The sequence below is a fragment of the Mixophyes fleayi genome, chromosome 10 (assembly GCF_038048845.1).
Source record: "Mixophyes fleayi isolate aMixFle1 chromosome 10, aMixFle1.hap1, whole genome shotgun sequence".
Taxonomy (NCBI): domain Eukaryota; kingdom Metazoa; phylum Chordata; class Amphibia; order Anura; family Limnodynastidae; genus Mixophyes; species Mixophyes fleayi.
In genome coordinates this window covers 93,990,168-94,009,265 of record NC_134411.1, presented here as the reverse complement: position 1 = coordinate 94,009,265, position 19,098 = coordinate 93,990,168, and the positions used below count along the sequence as shown (strand labels likewise).

General features: G+C 44.2%; 1 protein-coding gene and 1 long non-coding RNA gene across 2 annotated transcripts in view; one reads left to right on the top strand and one right to left on the bottom strand.

The window, feature by feature from the left end:
* Window positions 1–6,428, top strand: part of LOC142103617 (uncharacterized) — a 10,063-nt gene extending 3,635 nt beyond the window's left edge. Inside the window, exons 2-3 of the long non-coding RNA XR_012679403.1 lie at window positions 4,899–5,046; window positions 5,343–6,428. This is a non-coding gene — a long non-coding RNA (uncharacterized LOC142103617). The remainder of the gene's footprint in view (window positions 1–4,898; window positions 5,047–5,342) is intronic.
* Window positions 6,429–9,765: 3,337 nt separating this feature from the next.
* PEPD (peptidase D) overlaps window positions 9,766–19,098 on the bottom strand; it is a 118,928-nt gene continuing 109,595 nt past the window's right edge. Inside the window, exons 14-15 of the mRNA XM_075189180.1 lie at window positions 14,384–14,575; window positions 9,766–10,218 (exon numbers count right to left, since the gene is read on the bottom strand). Of these exons, the coding sequence (XP_075045281.1) occupies window positions 10,066–10,218; window positions 14,384–14,575 (345 nt within the window). The 3' untranslated portion in view covers window positions 9,766–10,065. The remainder of the gene's footprint in view (window positions 10,219–14,383; window positions 14,576–19,098) is intronic.

Sequence of the window (19,098 nt, the reverse complement as noted above, 5' to 3'; positions counted from 1 at the left end):
GCAGGGCCTCTACTATGACTGGCCATGGGCACCTCACTACTGGTCAACTGAGCTAATTTATACTGTTCTCAATGTCTTTAATCAGCCTGCTGCAACATTCAATTTATTAAAATGAAGCAAGACAGGAGATTCAAACCAGAAACTCCTCTATTAATATAAGCAGAGAACCCAGTTACCAGCCAGCTGAGCCATTGCTTTCTTTAGGCAAGTTGAGAGACTTTTCTCACTGACTTCAATCAGTAACTTTGTATCAGGAATGGGCCATGCTTCTGAACTGCAAGTCCCAGCAAACTTTATAAACCTCAGTTTGACCAACAGTGGAGAGAGTCCAACCACAACTGGAGTCCTCTATTTCCTTGACTGTAAAAGCCTTTGGTATCTGATTATCTTATATTTCTACATCGGTACCTTTTGAGCTTTGAAACAATGGTGTCAAATCATTCAGCTCTGTGGTGGGGTTTGTACATGTCAAGGACTATTGGACGGGGAAGGTTACAAGTGGGGGTTGTACATGTCAAGGACTATAGGAAGGGGAAGGTGACAAGTGGGGGTTGTACATGTCAAGGACTATAGGAAGGGGTAGGTGACAAGTGGGGTTTGTACATGACAAGGACTATAGGAAGGGGTAGGTGACAAGTGGGGGTTGTACATGACAAGGACTATAGGAAGGGGAAGGTGACAAGTGGGGGTTGTACATGACAAGGACTATAGGAAGGGGTAGGTGACAAGTGGGGGTTGTACATGTCAAGGACTATAGGACGGGGAAGGTGACAAGTGTTATGTGGAGTGATGTAACCAGAAGTTGTTCCCATAGCTGCTTATTGAAACGTGTGTTTAAGGGAAATATGATTAGAAACTTCAGGAACGCTTGAGACATAAAGACGTGAGATTGTTACACTGGTTTCCGCCTAAGTTGTGTTTTGTTTTCCTTAAAGCATTAATTTTGCATTCCTCCTGTTCCGATGAACCGTACCTGCATTGTCCAATAATCCTGATTTTGAGCTTAGACATTTGGGGCATTGCCAACATGGGTGTGGTGTGGAAATTAGGGAAGTGATTGGAATATTGAGGCTGTTGTCATCTATATTTTATAACAACTCTTTTGGTTTACACATGCAACAAAACACACCGTTCACAGACATTATGTAACATTTACACAAAAAGGTGTTGCAGTATTGTTATCCTAAATTTTGTCTCTTTTCGCCTTGCAGTATTGGATGGAGTGCATCACGCCCAAAATTTCAAATGGCCAGAGGGACAGTGAAGGTAGAACAGAACCCCCAAAATAAAGGCACTGGTGGTAATTTACATTGCTGAAAATGGCCCGAGACGTTTTGTAAACTCTTTGGCGCTGTCAACTTGGGCCAGAGTGCAGAACAAGGCGGCGGCGCGGCCTCATGGGAAGAGCTAGGTAGAGCGTGGGCGGTCTTTGCAGAGTAAGCACTTAGGTTCGCCTAGTTTTTCAGAGCAGTGCATAAGACTAGATTTCATTTTAAGGTGTGGAGATGGGGCAGTGTCAGGGGCTTTCCTTGCTTCATGGAAGGACACACAGACATGTCCACGCCACAAGACCGCGTTTTGTATTTAAGACATAAACGAGGATTAGCCGCGCAGTAGACGTATAATGGAAGGGGCGGGACTAAGCTGTAGGGAGGTTGGACGTTGATGTGCGACAGTTACAGTTTTGCAGAGTGCGCCTCTCTGGATATCGAGGGGTTTGACCAGGCCCGGATCGGCAGACAGGCCCGGGCTTAAACCGGTGATCGTCTTTCTTCGTTTGCCTTTGTCTTACGGCTTTGCTGGCATTTGAAGTTGTGTTGTTAGGAAGCCAGTGGGTACCTGGCCTGCCGCTCACAGCAACGCACAGAGACACTGTGGTTCTATTGACGTTAGGATTCTAAAACACTTAGGAGCAGAGCGGGAGGGAGGATTTCTGCAGTTTGATTGTTCTGATTCTCTGGAAATGTCGATTTACCTGTTCGACACGTTTGCTTAATCTATTTTTATTCACAATGCTAAAATGGTGCCAAAAATGTGCATAAAAAAAACATTTAAATAAATGAAAAGATTAGATTAGAAGGTCGTGATGGAAGCCAACATTAACCCTCGCTTAGGTTTGTACAGGCCCTCATACAACGTTTACTTCTAAATTGCATTTTTCCATCTAGGGCAGAGGTGTCCAGAGCTCCCAACAGACCATGTTTTCAGGATTTCTTTAATCACGCACAGGTGGGTTAATCTATTTGGCTGGGTTAGTAATTATTCCACTTGTTTCTACAGGCAGAAATCCTGAAAACATGACCTGTTGGGAGCTCCTGAGGACTGAGTTTGGACATCTCTGATCTGGGGCCTTTCTAGGCTTTGTAGCTACGTATTTGTATCATGTGTTCTGTGCACTGGATACCGTTGCTTCCAGGGAGCAGCTCTGTGTCTTATCCAAGGGCAACAAATAATAACAATGCTATGATATGAAGACAATTAAATATCACAGAAAGGAGCTAGAAAGTAAAAGTTATATGATGGTGTGTACATGAGAATATATTAAGTCAATTGAAGGTGTAAATCACATTTTAAAGTTATTTCCACCCAAATGTTACTTTCTTAATATCCCAATCCCACAGCTCATTCTGTGACGTAATAACTAACAAAGATCTGTTGGTACCTCACCATCACCCTGTTGTCAGTGTGGCAAGAAGGCCCCAAAGTTCAGCTCTTTGCGGGAGGGTGGGGAGATGTTGATTAAAAAGTGTCCCTAATATAATTAATATATTAAATTAAAATAATTTGGCAGCCAAATACAGACACTGTTCCTGGTAAAGATGTGAATCAGAGGGTAATGCATGCTTTGCAGACCCCTAGGTGAGCCTGTGAACGTCAGAGGTCATTTGCAGAACATCCAGGGCTAGATTTACTAAACTGCGGGTTTGAAAAAGTGGAGATGTTGCCTATAGCAACCAAACAGATTCTAGTTATCGTTTATTTAGTACATTCTGCAAAATGACAGCTAGGATCTGATTGGTTGCTATAGGCAACATCTCCACTTTTTCAAACCCGCAGTTTAGTAAATCTAGCCCCCAATGTGCATTGAGAAACCAGCTTTGGGTGCTCTCTATACAAGTCCTCTGAGACCCCCGGGTCGGATCGTTAATTAGAGGAATATTATAGAGCAAATGTTTTAATTATATTCTGACATCTGTAAGTGTTTGTAACTCTTGATACCCAGGGGAAATTATAATCCCAAAAGTAGATCTGGCAGGTAAATTGTGCCAAAACTGTATTAAAATATGTTATTTATTGTGATAGGGAATTAAAACTGGCATACATGACTGTAATCTGTGCATATTTGGATTATCTGTAGTGCACATTACCTGCAGTATAGACATGACCCCGCAGGACACAGGACATGTACTTACCTGCAGCGATATTTATTTTGGACTGACATCAGCGTACAGTCCTCAGGTGAACTGTACACATCACAGGGTCCTCATTAAAGCACTGTGCTTGCAGAATGTATCCGTTCTGCTTCATGTTATTAATATACATAGACATGGCTGTAAAACACAGCTTAGAAATTGCGTCAAGAAGACAATTGGGAAGTGCTCTTAGACTGCTGTGAATGGACAGATTTATATGTGGACAAGAAGTCTGGTTCAAATCCTGACGAATTGCTTATAAATTGGGCTGCAAGTTGTATTGAGAGAAATATCCAAGTGTTTTCCATCTTGTACCACAAAGTAAGAAGTGTCACAAGACGTCTTATAGATTGATCAATTTTATACAGTGGTCAATTTACAATGTCCCCTGCTACTAACATAAGAGAGTACAGGACTGCCAAATGTATAGTTTATACAGGGTCCGACACATTTATAGGGTCTGGGGACAATGTGATGCATTTTAATTGTGTTTAAGCATGTATTCTATATGCATATAGATACATTGTAGCAATATGCACAAATCCTTAAGGTGGAAATGCATTGGGATAGGGTTGTGAAGAAAAATCCAGGGGTGACCTTCATTCTGTGTGACATTCCAGCATTTTTACATGTGGTTTCAACAGCTGATTTCAGGCACAAGTCCTATTTCAAGTGTCAGTAGATATTCCAGTAAATTGTAGTATCTAGAATAATAATTTTAACAAGGCAAAGTCTTCTTTGAGTGGAGACCTATAATCTATAACTTGTTGGAGGTAGTCAGTCAGTTAGCACGTCTCTAATACAGTTTACCACAAGGAAGGAATAGATACAGTGTATCAAAGTGGTGTTTCTGGAGGCAACATACATTGTTTTTATCCTGTTTCATCTAATACAGCTATTATTTATAGCGAACCATAAATCGATTTTAGCTAGTGTTAGCGCTTGGTCTGAGCTCCGTTCCATTCAACCAATGGTGGACAGAGCATGAAAATACCTCTTAAAATAGGGACCACTGATCCCCATGCAGAACATACAGCATCATCACACAAACACTACAGGAATCTGACGACACAGCGTCTATAGAATTGCAGCTATAAGACTCTTTTTTTTTTTTTTTAAATAACTAAAGTTTAGCTTATGATTATATTGTACACATTTAATGAAATAATAATGTATGTAGCTCTTTAATTTATCTTTTTTACGCAATCAATTTGGAAATGTTGTTAAGAAATAATGAATATAGAGGTATAGACTGGATTATCCAGAAAGTTTGTGACTTGGGTTTTTTCCCCACATAATTTGGAGTATATACTGATTACACATGACAATTTCTACCGCCTTCTGCCAAACTATGGTATTCCCTAGCTCTCCAAACGTAGCAGGGCTCCTCGCAGTGTCTACAGGAGCCGCTACTTGGTGATCATTCCTGTGCTCACGATATTCTCCCCAAACTGCAGCAATTCTTTCATTGTCCTTGTTTTCCAGAATATACCGGATGACAGGTTTCTGCATGAGCTCCCGCTCATCAGGAATTTAACGTGGGAGACGATATCTACAAGGTGCTGTGATTTGGGCGAGTTATTTGAAACTTTCCGGAATTCGGAACAAGACCCAGGTCTTGTGCCTAGATAAGGTAATATGTAAATTCTAAATGGCAAGTTTAAACTAGATTCTAAGCAAGCAGGCAGAGAGCAGTGATACAATCTGTGATGATTACTGAGGTGTACTTTGACCATCCAGGTAGCGATAGGCTGTACAGATTACTCCTGTGTGTCAGTGCGGCTGTAGCCTTGTACTGGGATAACTGGTCAGACTTTATGGAGGTGTGTGTGCTGCTGGCTGGCTGCCCTCCAATCCTTGAATTTCTGCTACAATCAGCAGATATCCTGCCAATAAACTACTTAAAAAAGTACTTTTTTTTTTCCAAAGCAACAGTCATTCTCCAGAGATAACAGTTTGGACTAATGCTGGAGGATGATTCTACTACAAGACTATTATAGTGGAATGAAACGTCTTCTAGAACTCTGGACGTCTGCGGACGGTTCTGTTTGGAACTTCCAGGAAAAAATATATTTGTACGATAGTGGACACGATGATTCAAACATGTAGAGATATACTGTAATCACAATCTAGTTTTATTGGTCTTGTTCTATTATTCTGTTTGTAGACTTTTTATGTATAAAGATAAAAAGACCGAGCGTTCAATAGCTACACATAGATACATCAACTTATAGCAACCTGGGTTGTGCCGGACATCCACATCAAACAGAAAATACCTAATCTATAACTGTAAGAGGTGGGAAACATAAGGGGGTAAAGAGAGATGGGTCCTTGAGGAAGCCCACAGCCGTTAGGGGCCCTCTATAGTGGTGCTAACTTTGTCCCTGAATGTGGGATATGTCTTATTTTCTCAAAGAATGCAGCCAATTTCTTTTGCTTCATAGAATCCTTTTAAAGGACACTTCTACTAATTATTACACTACGTGTATGAGTAAAGGTCAATAAAAGAGCGGAAATTCCTCAGCAGAACATTAAAGCCAAATTGGGCAGGGAAAGGTGCGACACTTCATGTCCAAATGCAGAATGAGTTAAAAATTTCACAGAACGGTTTATTGAAACCTTGGGCAGAGCTAGCTGCAGTGCAATCCCCAATACCTCTGCTCGTGTTATTACGTTGGGAAGTCCTTGTACAATAAGTTTTTGGACCATGAAATGTTATCACATTGGATGATTGAAGCAACTCTCTGCAACTTCTTACACTCCGCACCCATAGTCCTCCTGTGTGGCAGACTCAATTCATTATGGGTCCCCTTGGCACAACGGTGGCACTGCCAGTATTGTATACCAGCACGGGGCTGGGTGGTTTATTTTATTTATTTTAATAAGTGTTTATCCTTCCAGTAGTTGTCCTTGAATTGGTGCAAAACCTTTATGAATTTGTCCAGATTATTCATGTGATTATATATTGTATTCATTGTTATATTATGTTCTTTTAAAGGTGAGGAGGTGGACCGATTTACACCAATGTTGTGGACGACCCCCCACCCATACCCCCTCCACCCCTCCTTCCCCCTCTCCCCTCTCCCTGATTCGGCTGCAGGTGAGACAGCTCAAAGTGACCTTTTACCCAAAGTTTATTAACACACCCAGGAAAGTCCTCTAACCACGTTCATTACAAATACACAGCTAATCCTTAGTTAATTACAAACAAAGAATTGTCCTCTCCCCAAGTTATTTACAAATGTGTTGCATCAAGCTTCCTACATATCAGCAGTTCCTTATCCCAAATTCACTTTCTGTCTGGCAGGGAGATTGTTTCCGTGTTCCAGTTTACAACCCATTGAGATCAGTCTGAGGATAGTGACCCACCGTTTCAGTGCCCGTGTGTATCTTGACGCCCCTGCAGTTTGGCCTTTAACCTTTTCATCCTTAGTGTATGTGGGTGGAGGGTTCTAGAGGTTGAGATGTAAAGGTGATTACATTGCCTGTGTCTCACTAGCCACATCCGCCAATCGTGCTGCTGAGAGGGTCCAAACCAGTGATGGGCAACGGGCGCCCCCCGATCCTTCCTTCTTTACTGTCAGATGTGTGTGTTATAGCTTGTAACACTTGTATAAAATGCTGCCGATATGTTATTACAGATGGGGGTCTCTTTCTTTGATTTAATATATTGTTTTAACTTCTTATTGAGATAAAGGTTAATGTGTGGCCCCTATGAAGGTTAGAGCCCACCCATGTATCAGGTTGCCCATCACTGGTCTATATACACAATTCAACCTGCCCTGATCAGTCTAGAGGGCTGATAAAACATTAATAGGTCCAGGTCAAAGATTCCATTGGTGAATGCCCATAAGAACATGTGGGACAGCAATATAATAATAATATCATCATCATTTATTTATATAGCACCACTTATAATATATACCTATAGAAAGGAGTACGTGTGTTTCTTCAGAGCACCGTACAAGACAAAAAGATTTCTCTGCGTCTCTACTGCTCCAACTTACACGGTCAGTGCTTCTTCCACATTTTGGAACAGGGCCTGATCTAGACATTTTTTTAGGGGGTTTTGGGAATTCACTTTGATGGGCCAAGCCCCACAATCACTCCTAGCAAGTGCCTGGCAGCTGGGCAGAATTCTCGGCCGCTTGTACTTAGAGCCGTAAGCAGCCCGACCCTCCTCTGGATCCACCAGTGCAGGGGTGGCCAACCTGCGGCTCTTTTAGCTGTCACATGCGGCTCCAGATACTGGCAGGGGCAGATCAGTCCCCAGCCAGCGCAGCTCCCGGTCATGTGACCTTCTCTGTACAATGCAGGGAGGTCACAGGGTGTAAATCAGTCCAATCAGGGAAGGAGGAGGAGACATTGCAGAGTGCTCTCCCACCTTCCTTTTTTTGTGGGTTCCAGGCTGTCTCTGCTGTGTGAAAGGTAAGTAAGGGGTAGTAATATTAGACTTATTTAAATTTTGGGGAGGATGATGGGCATGTGGGGTGTTCTGATGGGCATCTGGTGAGGTCTGATGGCATGTGGGGAGGCTGATGGGCATCTGGTGAGGTCTGATTGCATGTGGGGAGGCTGATGGGCATCTGGTGAGGTCTGATTGCATGTGGGGAGGCTGATGGGCATGCATGGGACATGTGGGGAGGCTGATGGGCATGCATGGGACATGTGGGGAGGCTGATAGGCATGCATGGGACATGTGGGGAGGCTGATGGGCATGCATGGGACATGTGGGGAGGCTGATGGGCATGCATGGGACATGTGGGGAGGCTGATAGGCATGCATGGGACATGTGGGGAGGCTGATGGGCATGCATGGGACATGTGGGGAGGCTGATGGGCATGCATGGGACATGTGGGGAGGCTGATGGGCATGCATGGGACATGTGGGGAGGCTGATGGGCATGCATGGGACATGTGGGGAGGCTGATGGGCATGCATGGGACATGTGGGGAGGCTGATGGGCATGCATGGGACATGTGGGGAGGCTGATGGGCATGCATGGGACATGTGGGGAGGCTGATGGGCATGCATGGGACATGTGGGGAGGCTGATGGGCATGCATGGGACATGTGGGGAGGCTGATGGGCATGCATGGGACATGTGGGGAGGCTGATGGGCATGCATGGGACATGTGGGGAGGCTGATGGGCATGCATGGGACATGTAGGGAGGCTGATGGGCATGCATGGGACATGTGGGGAGGCTGATGGGCATGCATGGGACATGTGGGGAGGCTGATGGGCATGCATGGGACATGTGGGGAGGCTGATAGGCATGCATGGGACATGTGGGGAGGCTGATGGGCATGCATGGGACATGTGGGGAGGCTGATGGGCATGCATGGGACATGTGGGGAGGCTGATGGGCATGCATGGGACATGTGGGGAGGCTGATAGGCATGCATGGGACATGTGGGGAGGCTGATGGGCATGCATGGGACATGTGGGGAGGCTGATGGGCATGCATGGGACATGTGGGGAGGCTGATGGGCATGCATGGGACATGTGGGGAGACTGATGGGCATGCATGGGACATGTGGGGAGGCTGATGGGCATGCATGGGACATGTGGGGAGGCTGAATGGCATTTAAGGGGCACATGGTGAGGTCTGATTGCATGTGGGGAGGCTGATGGATATGTAAAGGGCATGTGGGGAGGTCTGATGGGAATGTGAAGAGGTCTAAGGGTCATGTTGGCCATTTATGACATTTTTTTTATCCCCACTTTAACAGTGATTGTGGATACAGAAGCAGCGTGAGCTCCCGTAGATAGACTGTAAGTGCCCTTTGAACCCTCCTCCGCTGGACACAGCAGCGCAGTAAGAGCTGAGTTGATTATTGTGAACACTTTGGCAATGTTGGATACATTCTTTTTCACTTAGTAAGATATTGTAAACTATGTCACATTTTCAGTGTATGTGTGTTGGTCGTGTGTGCACATGTTTATACCGTGTATGTATATGCATATATATATATATAAAAGGTAAAGTCTGCTCTTTGCCGTATCTATAGATATTTTTTGGCTCTTAGGCTGCGACCGGTTGGCCACCCTGCTAGTGCTTTACAATCTGATAATCAGAGATCAGTTGGGGCTGTTTTCAAGTATGAGATACAAAGAAATATAAAATGTGACCATGGATACTTTGGTCAAGAGACAAAGGTTATATTGTTGGACTGTACATAGAACACATGAACATCATGGATCCACGCTGGCTCTGGAACACACCACTGTATACTGAGTAACCCCTGGTGCCAGCGCGGTGTCTGTCAGTACACATCTTTGTATTACCCCTTCTTCTGGGCATTAGACACTAGCTGAATCCATAAACAAATAGAAGCCTTTAATATTCTCGTATTGTCTAAATGCATTTATTTGGTAACTGATATGTTAAACATCTGAAAAGCAATAACATGGTTAAAGTGCCAAGATTCCCGCAGTGCTCCGCCAACAAACTGCATCCACTTAGTGAACAGTGCTGGACTTGTACTTCATTTTATTGACTGTTTAATTCCTTCATAAGCAGAATGATTGGAAACAGAATTTGAGTTGCTGTGTGTTTTTCTCTCCGATTCGGTTAATAGAAGACGATTACAGCTGATTGATATAAGGCACAGGAATCATACGGGGTGCGAGGGACCCCCCCAAGACGCGCTCACAGCTGCTGGCTGAGAACCACTTTGCTCAACGATTTGCCTTTGCCATCGGAGTCCGCCATGAAAGCCTCGATCTCCTCCACGGTACGGGGAACGCAGGTGAGTAACTCCATGCCGTTGGCGGTGACTGCGATATCGTCTTCTATGCGCACCTAAAGAATACACACACAGGTTAGGTTGTGCGCTTCAGTGATGGTGTCAGATGTGGGATTTCTGGTGCATTATGTAAAGAGGAACATCACCCAACAACAACACTCCTACCTATAAGAATCACAAGGGTTCCCAGCTCAGTATCTGCATTTAACTTACAATTAATTAGCATCTAATCTCAGACCAAGGGAAACATTTACTGAAGGCAAAACTGAACGATTTCAAAGCTCTAGTTATGAAACCTTCAACCACCTACTTTTATGCATTTGCAAAACCGCACCGAATACAGGTAGGTTTTTGTTTTTTATTATTTTTTTAGACATGGTTCTGATAGGCGAGCATCCATTTGGGCTGACAGAACAGAAAAAAGAATGAGGTATTTATTGACTTATTAATTATGGGGGAATAATTTATTTATTAAGCAGCCAATATTGATTATTTTATTACGAGGTCATTATTACTTATTATTTCATAGCTGGAGCAATATAAATGTTTTATTTGATTATAGGAGCAATAAGTTTATTTATGATGGGGGCAGCACTTCTAGTGGCCACTTGTGGTACTGCAAGTGCTGACATGCATCTCTCGACCATGTGTATGCTGGAGCTTGGAATGTCACAAGTGGCCCCATAAACGGTGTCCCCATCATAAATAAATTCTAAAGAAATATATGTTGGCTGCTAAATAAATAATTAATGCCCCCTAATTATTAAGTCATTGTTGACCCCCTAATAAATACTGACCATATTCTTGTTTACCTTCGGACAGGCCTGATAGCACAAACCGGCCAGAACCATGTCTACAGAAAAAGAAATGAGCCATATTTTGGCGGTTTGCAAACACCCACACACGGAGGCGGTTTGGAAACACCCACACACGGAGGCGGTTTGGAAACACCCACACACGGAGGCGGTTTGGAAACACCCACACACGGAGGCGGTTTGGAAACACCCACACACGGAGGCGGTTTGGAAACACCCACACACGGAGGCGGTTTGGAAACACCCACACACGGAGGCGGTTTGGAAACACCCACACACGGAGGCGGTTTGGAAACACCCACACACGGAGGCGGTTTGAGTTTTCAGCCTGCAAACCACTGGTTAGTAAATGTGGCGGTTTGGCTCTGAAAACAGAATGCAATATGCGTCTGTCTGCAGACTGCACACACAGTGCTGCTTAGTAAATCTCCCCCTAAATGTCTAACAGCAGGAACAACAGTGACCTCTGCTGTGTATAAACAGACTAACAGGAAGAAGCATCATTACAGAACAATATACGGAATAAAAACTAAATAGTTTAATCATTTAATTTTACACAAATTCAATTATTCTAAAAACAAAAAGTGCAACTGCACAGATCAGAGGTGGCCATTGTGTAGACTCAACTGATCATATATTCATTAGAAGACGGTCTATGCATTCACTGGGAGCCAGTGACCTCAGGAATACGTGGCTGAAAGGAGCCTCAGTGATGTCACTGGTTCCTAGTGACTGGATAGGCTGCATTTTCAGTGATGTCATTGGTTCCTATTGACTGGATAGGCTGCAGTCTCACTGATGTCACTGGTTCCTTCCTAGTTAATGGATAGGCTGCATTCTCAGTGATGTCACTGGTTCCTAGTGACTGGAGAGGCTGCACTCTCAGTGATGTCACTGGTTCCTAGTGACTGGATAGGCTGCACTCTCAGTGATGTCACTGGCTCCTAGTGACTGGATAGGCTGCAGTCTCACTGATGTCACTGGTTCCTTCCTAGTGAATGGATAGGCTGCACTCTCAGTGATGTCACTGGTTCCTAGTGACTGGATAGGCTGCATTCTCAGTGATGTCACTGGTTCCTAGTGACTGGATAGGCTGCAGTCTCACTGATGTCACTGGTTCCTAGTGACTGAATAGGCTGCATTCTCAGTGATGTCACTGGTTCCTAGTGACTGGATAGGCTGCAGTCTCACTGATGTCACTGGTTCCTAGTGACTGGATAGGCTGCATTCTCAGTGATGTCACTGGTTCCAAGTGACTGGATAGGCTGCATTCTCAGTGATGTCACTGGTTCCTAGTGACTGGATAGGCTGTATTCTTGTAAATCTCAGTTCAGCTCACACAATGGCTGCCTCCACTGTGATTAGGCAACAGGCAAATAAGATTTTCTCTGCAGAATGACTTATGCACGTATGTTTTATAGAATTTTCTAATATACAGTTGAGGATAAATGTTCAATTCATTTTTCTATTTAACTTTTTGTTAATAGTAATAAATACATGTTCAAGTTTTACTAAAGTCTTTGAACATTGTAATCTACCTTCTCTGCCAAGATTTCCCATTTGAAGGCTGCTGCGCTGTACAGGCCTGTCACATCCTGCCGCGCAATGCATAACTCCCCTCTGGGGTTAATTATTTAGCATTAATTAGTACAGCTATGTTAATTGGTAGCCAAAAAGCTCTTTCAGAAAAGGATCTTCTGCCAGATACTTGTACTTTTAACTGGTTAGATGAAGTTGCTGTAGGGTAGGAGCTTCCCGTCTACCTGCCAACGACGGTATTCTGCTACAGAGCCAAGAACCATCTTTATCATTACTATATAAAGTGTACCTGTTTCCTACACACTGATACACATTAGAATACATTTACTAGCCACAACCTGAGAGTACAATAGTGGAATGTGCAGAATCCCCTAACAGCACAGAGTAGCGATGTGAGGTTTCTGTCAAACGCGTGTGGGTGGGATGTGGTGTGAAACGCGTCTCTATATGAAACAACGTCCAAACAACCAACTTGTTGAGTTAACCTGGTGCCTGGAATCAGTGGCTTCTCATGGCTAAAGTAAAAACTACCCATGGTGCATTGCCTTGCCAAATAACCTATAAATATATCATAGGCACTCGGGTCATTTCCCGGTATAAATGCCAGGAATCTTCTACAGTAAAGGCGGTCAGGACTTTTTATGAAATAAAACATTCACTTCCCTGCAACTTATTAACTTGTAAAGTATATATATTCTCAAAGTAATTACCCTGCATGTTTGAATTAAATCAAGCGTTTATGATGCCAGCTTTGCCAAATTTGCACCAGAAAATGTGCGGATGATGGCGTTTTGTATCTTATCAGTGCGACTAGCTGTAATGGCCCAAGATAGTTTTCTATTCTTTCACTAATGAATCACCCACCAGCTGCACCATCGACCCTGACCATTCACGCTAAATAAAATGAGTCACAATTCATAAAGAGCCTGGACTTGAGCATGGTGTTATCAGTGTGAAGATAAGCGAATCCCGGCTAGGAGCAGACACGCCTCTCCACAAGGGAAAAGCTGCACATGGAAAATGTTGCACGGAAGGACGCGAGAGCCTCATTTTTTTGGGTAGGGAATAAATTGCCTTTGGAGACGGTCTAAAGAAATGCAGTTGAGAAGTAATAATTAGCACATGATCCAATTTGTTAGATTTACAATATGTGGCTAGAATTTAGAGGCTACAAATCTGTGTAAACGCAGTATATTTTCCGTAGCATTGCTCAAAACCATGACGTATGGATCTCCCGCTATGTAATGTGCTTTATCTGTACAGACAAGAATACGGGGAATCGGAGCATGAAGCTTGGACGGAGATAATTGGTGCCTTCAGTGTTTTAATCTGTGCTCCACTGCCACCAAAGCGCAGTGTAGGGATCAGTGAGCTTAATGTCTTCTATTACATGGCCATGCTTAAGTCTGTCTTCTAATGGTTATTTAACCTCCCCTGAGTATGTACGATTCCAATCAGGAAGTCCGATCTGCTTAGCAAAACAGCCTCCCCCATGATCCCAACAGTTTATAAATATCTTCAGTTCTAAAAAGCTCCTGATACTTTTACATACAGATTTGTGATATTTAATATATATTCTTATATAACACACTTTGCATTTTAGGTCCAGCTGCAGAAGTGTTGGCAATAGTCCAGGTTTTCCTAAATCCAGTCCTCAGTGCCCCCTAACAGTGCAGGTTTTCCAGGTGCCCAGTGATATAATTATACCACCTGTGAATCTGTTACATTGTATCACTCAGTAATGAATACACCTGTGCTCCAGCAAGGAGATATGGAAAACATGCACTGTTAGAGCTCCTTAGGGACTGGATTTGGGAAACCCTGCAACGTTCACTTGATGTCAGCCAGCCAGCTCCAAGTTACTCACCCCGCCAAAGCCTCTGAAGCGCTGGAGAGCCTCGTTGTTGATGTAGCACGACTGAGCGGGATTAGCCAGTGCCTGATCTAAGATGTGGTCAATAAAGTAGATCCCTGGCTCTATGGTGAGGACCATCCGTTCCTGCAGAGTCCGGGCCGTGCGGAGACTTTTCAGACCTGGCAAGTCGATACGATCAACGCCCTGCAAGTCAATCACAACGGAATTAAGACCACATCTAAAAGTGCAAATCCACAGTGGCTGAAATGGATTAGTATCACTGAGGGTCTAACCAGAGGCACCAGATTGTCTTCTTATAGGCACTGTCCATACCGACCTTCTCACTTGTATCGTTATTTGCTATGGCACTTATTTGTACTAATGATTTGTACATTATAATTGTATAACTTCTTTAGAGGACATGGTACTATTCCAAAGAACATGATTATTCTTTTTCATGTACGTGTCTGGTAAAATATATAAACACCTTTATATCCTGAACAGGTTCGGTTTTTAAGGGAACTTGAGTCTATCAAACAATTTCTTATATCATTTCTTACAGGAACAGCCCAGGGCGGATTGGCCGTAGACCTCAACAAGAGTATTCCTAGTAGGTTGACAGCCGTTGTGACACCATGAGATCACCATAGGTCTTATTGGTGCAGGACCTGACGTTGGTGTGCTTCCTGGTGGCTGGCCTCTCTCCAGGGACCTTATTGTATGTGTGTAACTCTCCACCTTCAGGTACTACATAGAAACATAGAATGTGACAGCAGATAAGAACCGCTTGGCCCATTTAGTCTGCCCATATTTTAACCTATGGTCACCTCAAACTCTATTTGGTCCTTTAATATTTTTAAGGATATCCTGATGCCTATCCCAAGCATGTTTAAATTGCTGTACTGTAATAGCCTCTACCACCTGTGATGGAGGCTATTCCACTTATCAACTACTAGATAGACTCATGCAGGCGATGTGTTAGCTATCTTGTACGTGTTATTGGCCAGACAAACTGAACAGACAGCAAAAAAGTAGTGAAGAAGTTTTATCCTCAAGTTTCCTCTGAACCTACGTCCCCCCAGTGTCAGTACATGTCCTCGTGTTCTAATACTTCTCTTCCCCCCAGTGTCAGTACATGTCCTCGTGTTCTAATACTTCTCTTCCCCCCAGTGTCAGTACATGTCCTCGTGTTCTAATACTTCTCTTCCCCCCAGTGTCAGTGCATGTCCTCGTGTTCTAATACTTCTCTTCCCTCCAGTGTCAGTGCATGTCCTCGTGTTCTAATACTTCTCTTCCCCCCAGTGTCAGTACATGTCCTCGTGTTCTAATACTTCTCTTCCCTCCAGTGTCAGTGCATGTCCTCGTGTTCTAATACTTCTCTTCCCCCCAGTGTCAGTACATGTCCTCGTGTTCTAATACTTCTCTTCCCCCCAGTGTCAGTGCATGTCCTCATGTTCTAATACTTCTCTTCCTCCCCAGTGTCAGTACATGTCCTCGTGTTCTAATACTTCTCTTCCCCCCAGTGTCAGTGCATGTCCTCGTGTTCTAATACTTCTCTTCCCCCCAGTGTCAGTGCATGTCCTCGTGTTCTAATACTTCTCTTCCCCCCAGTGTCAGTACATGTCCTCGTGTTCTAATACTTCTCTTCCCTCCAGTGTCAGTGCATGTCCTCGTGTTCTAATACTTCTCTTCCCCCCAGTGTCAGTACATGTCCTTGTGTTCTAATACTTCTCTTCCCCCCAGTGTCAGTGCATGTCCTCGTGTTCTAATACTTCTCTTCCTCCCCAGTGTCAGTACATGTCCTCGTGTTCTAATACTTCTCTTCCCCCCAGTGTCAGTGCATGTCCTCGTGTTCTAATACTTCTCTTCCCCCCAGTGTCAGTGCATGTCCTCGTGTTCTAATACTTCTCTTCCCCCCCCAGTGTCAGTACATGTCCTCGTGTTCTAATACTTCTCTTCCCTCCAGTGTCAGTACATGTCCTCGTGTTCTAATACTTCTCTTCCCTCCAGTGTCAGTACATGTCCTCGTGTTCTAATAGTTCTCTTCCCTCCAGTGTCAGTACATGTCCTCGTGTTCTAATACTTCTCTTCCCTCCAGTGTCAGTGCATGTCCTCGTGTTCTAATACTTCTCTTCCCCCCAGTGTCAGTACATGTCCTCGTGTTCTAATACTTCTCTTCCCTCCAGTGTCAGTGCATGTCCTCGTGTTCTAATACTTCTCTTCCCCCCAGTGTCAGTGCATGTCCTCGTGTTCTAATACTTCTCTTCCCCCCAGTGTCAGTACATGTCCTCGTGTTCTAATACTTCTCTTCCCTCCAGTGTCAGTGCATGTCCTCGTGTTCTAATACTTCTCTTCCCTCCAGTGTCAGTACATGTCCTCGTGTTCTAATACTTCTCTTCCCTCCAGTGTCAGTGCATGTCCTCGTGTTCTAATACTTCTCTTCCCCCCAGTGTCAGTACATGTCCTTGTGTTCTAATACTTCTCTTCCCTCCAGTGTCAGTACATGTCCTCGTGTTCTAATACTTCTCTTCCCTCCAGTGTCAGTGCATGTCCTCGTGTTCTAATACTTCTCTTCCCTCCAGTGTCAGTACATGTCCTCGTGTTCTAATACTTCTCTTCCCCCCAGTGTCAGTACATGTCCTCGTGTTCTAATACTTCTCTTCCCCCCAGTGTCAGTACATGTCCTCGTGTTCTAATACTTCTCTTCCCCCCAGTGTCAGTACATGTCCTCGTGTTCTAATACTTCTCTTCCCCCCAGTGTCAGTACATGTCCTCGTGTTCTAATACTTCTCTTCCCCCCAGTGTCAGTACATGTCCTCGTGTTCTAATACTTCTCTTCCCTCCAGTGTCAGTACATGTCCTCGTGTTCTAATACTTCTCTTCCCTCCAGTGTCAGTACATGTCCTCGTGTTCTAATACTTCTCTTCCCTCCAGTGTCAGTACATGTCCTCGTGTTCTAATACTTCTCTTCCCTCCAGTGTCAGTACATGTCCTCGTGTTCTAATACTTCTCTTCCCCCCAGTGTCAGTACATGTCCTCGTGTTCTAATACTTCTCTTCCCCCCAGTGTCAGTGCATGTCCTCGTGTTCTAATACTTCTCTTCCTCCCAGTGTCAGTACATGTCCTCGTGTTCTAATACTTCTCTTCCCTCCAGTGTCAGTGCATGTCCTCGTGTTCTAATACTTCTCTTCCTCCCAGTGTCAGTACATGTCCTCGTGTTCTAATACTTCTCTTCCCTCCAGTGTCAGTGCATGTCCTCGTGTTCTAATACTTCTCTTCCCTCCAGTGTCAGTACATGTCCTCGTGTTCTAATACTTCTCTTCCCCCCAGTGTCAGTGCATGTCCTCGTGTTCTAATACTTCTCTTCCTCCCAGTGTCAGTACATGTCCTCGTGTTCTAATACTTCTCTTCCCTCCAGTGTCAGTACATGTCCTCGTGTTCTAATACTTCTCTTCCCCCCAGTGTCAGTGCATGTCCTCGTGTTCTAATACTTCTCTTCCTCCCAGTGTCAGTACATGTCCTCGTGTTCTAATACTCTCTTCCCCCCAGTGTCAGTACATCTCCTCGTGTTCTAATACTTCTCTTCCCTCCAGTGTCAGTACATGTCCTCGTGTTCTAATACTTCTCTTCCCCCCAGTGTCAGTACATGTCCTCGTGTTCTAATACTTCTCTTCCCCCCAGTGTCAGTACATGTCCTCGTGTTCTAATACTTCTCTTCCCCCCAGTGTCCGTGCATGTCCTCGTGTTCTAATACTTCTCTTCCCCCCAGTGTCAGTGTATGTCCTCGTGTTCTAATACTTCTCTTCCTCCCAGTGTCAGTACATGTCCTCGTGTTCTAATACTTCTCTTCCCTCCAGTGTCAGTACATGTCCTCATGTTCTAATACTTCTCTTCCCTCCAGTGTCAGTTCATGTCCTCGTGTTCTAATACTTCTCTTCCCCCCAGTGTCAGTACATGTCCTCGTGTTCTAATACTTCTCTTCCCCCCAGTGTCAGTACATGTCCTCGTGTTCTAATACTTCTCTTCCTTTGTAGAATGTTCCCTCCTGCACCTTGTTATAACCCTGGATATATTTGAACGTTTCTATCATGTCCCCCCTTTCCCTTAACTGCTACAAACTATACATAATAAGATCTTTTAGTCTTTCCGGGTACGGTTTGTGCTGTAGGCCATGCACCGTTTTAGTTGCCCTTCTTCGTACAGTCTGTAATGTATTTATATCCTTCTGTAGATATGGCCTCCAGAACTGAACACAGTATCTAGATGAGGCCGTACCAATGACCTATACAGTGGTATTATTACTTCTTTCTTTCTGCTACTGATTCACCTCCCTATATAACCAAGCATCTGACTTACCTTCCTCATTGCTTTGTTACATTGCTTACCTGCCTTTAAGTCACCTGGAATAGTGACTCCTAGATCCCTTCCATTATAGTGCCATTAATACTATATTTATTCTTTGGGTTTTTGAGACCCAAGTGCATTTTTTTGGCATTAAACTGTAGTTTCCACTCTCTTGACCATTCTTCTAATCTACCTAGATCATCACTCATATGTTTTACCCTCCTGGTGTGTCTACCCTGTTGCATACTATCCCTTCTAGAGGTGGTTTTGTCTCTCTGCAGAGACAGTGGAGCGGTTATGACCACAATATAGTCACATGCACCTCACAGTGGCTGGGGGGTGACCTATCACTGTCTACTACAATAACCATGCCCCTGGTATGC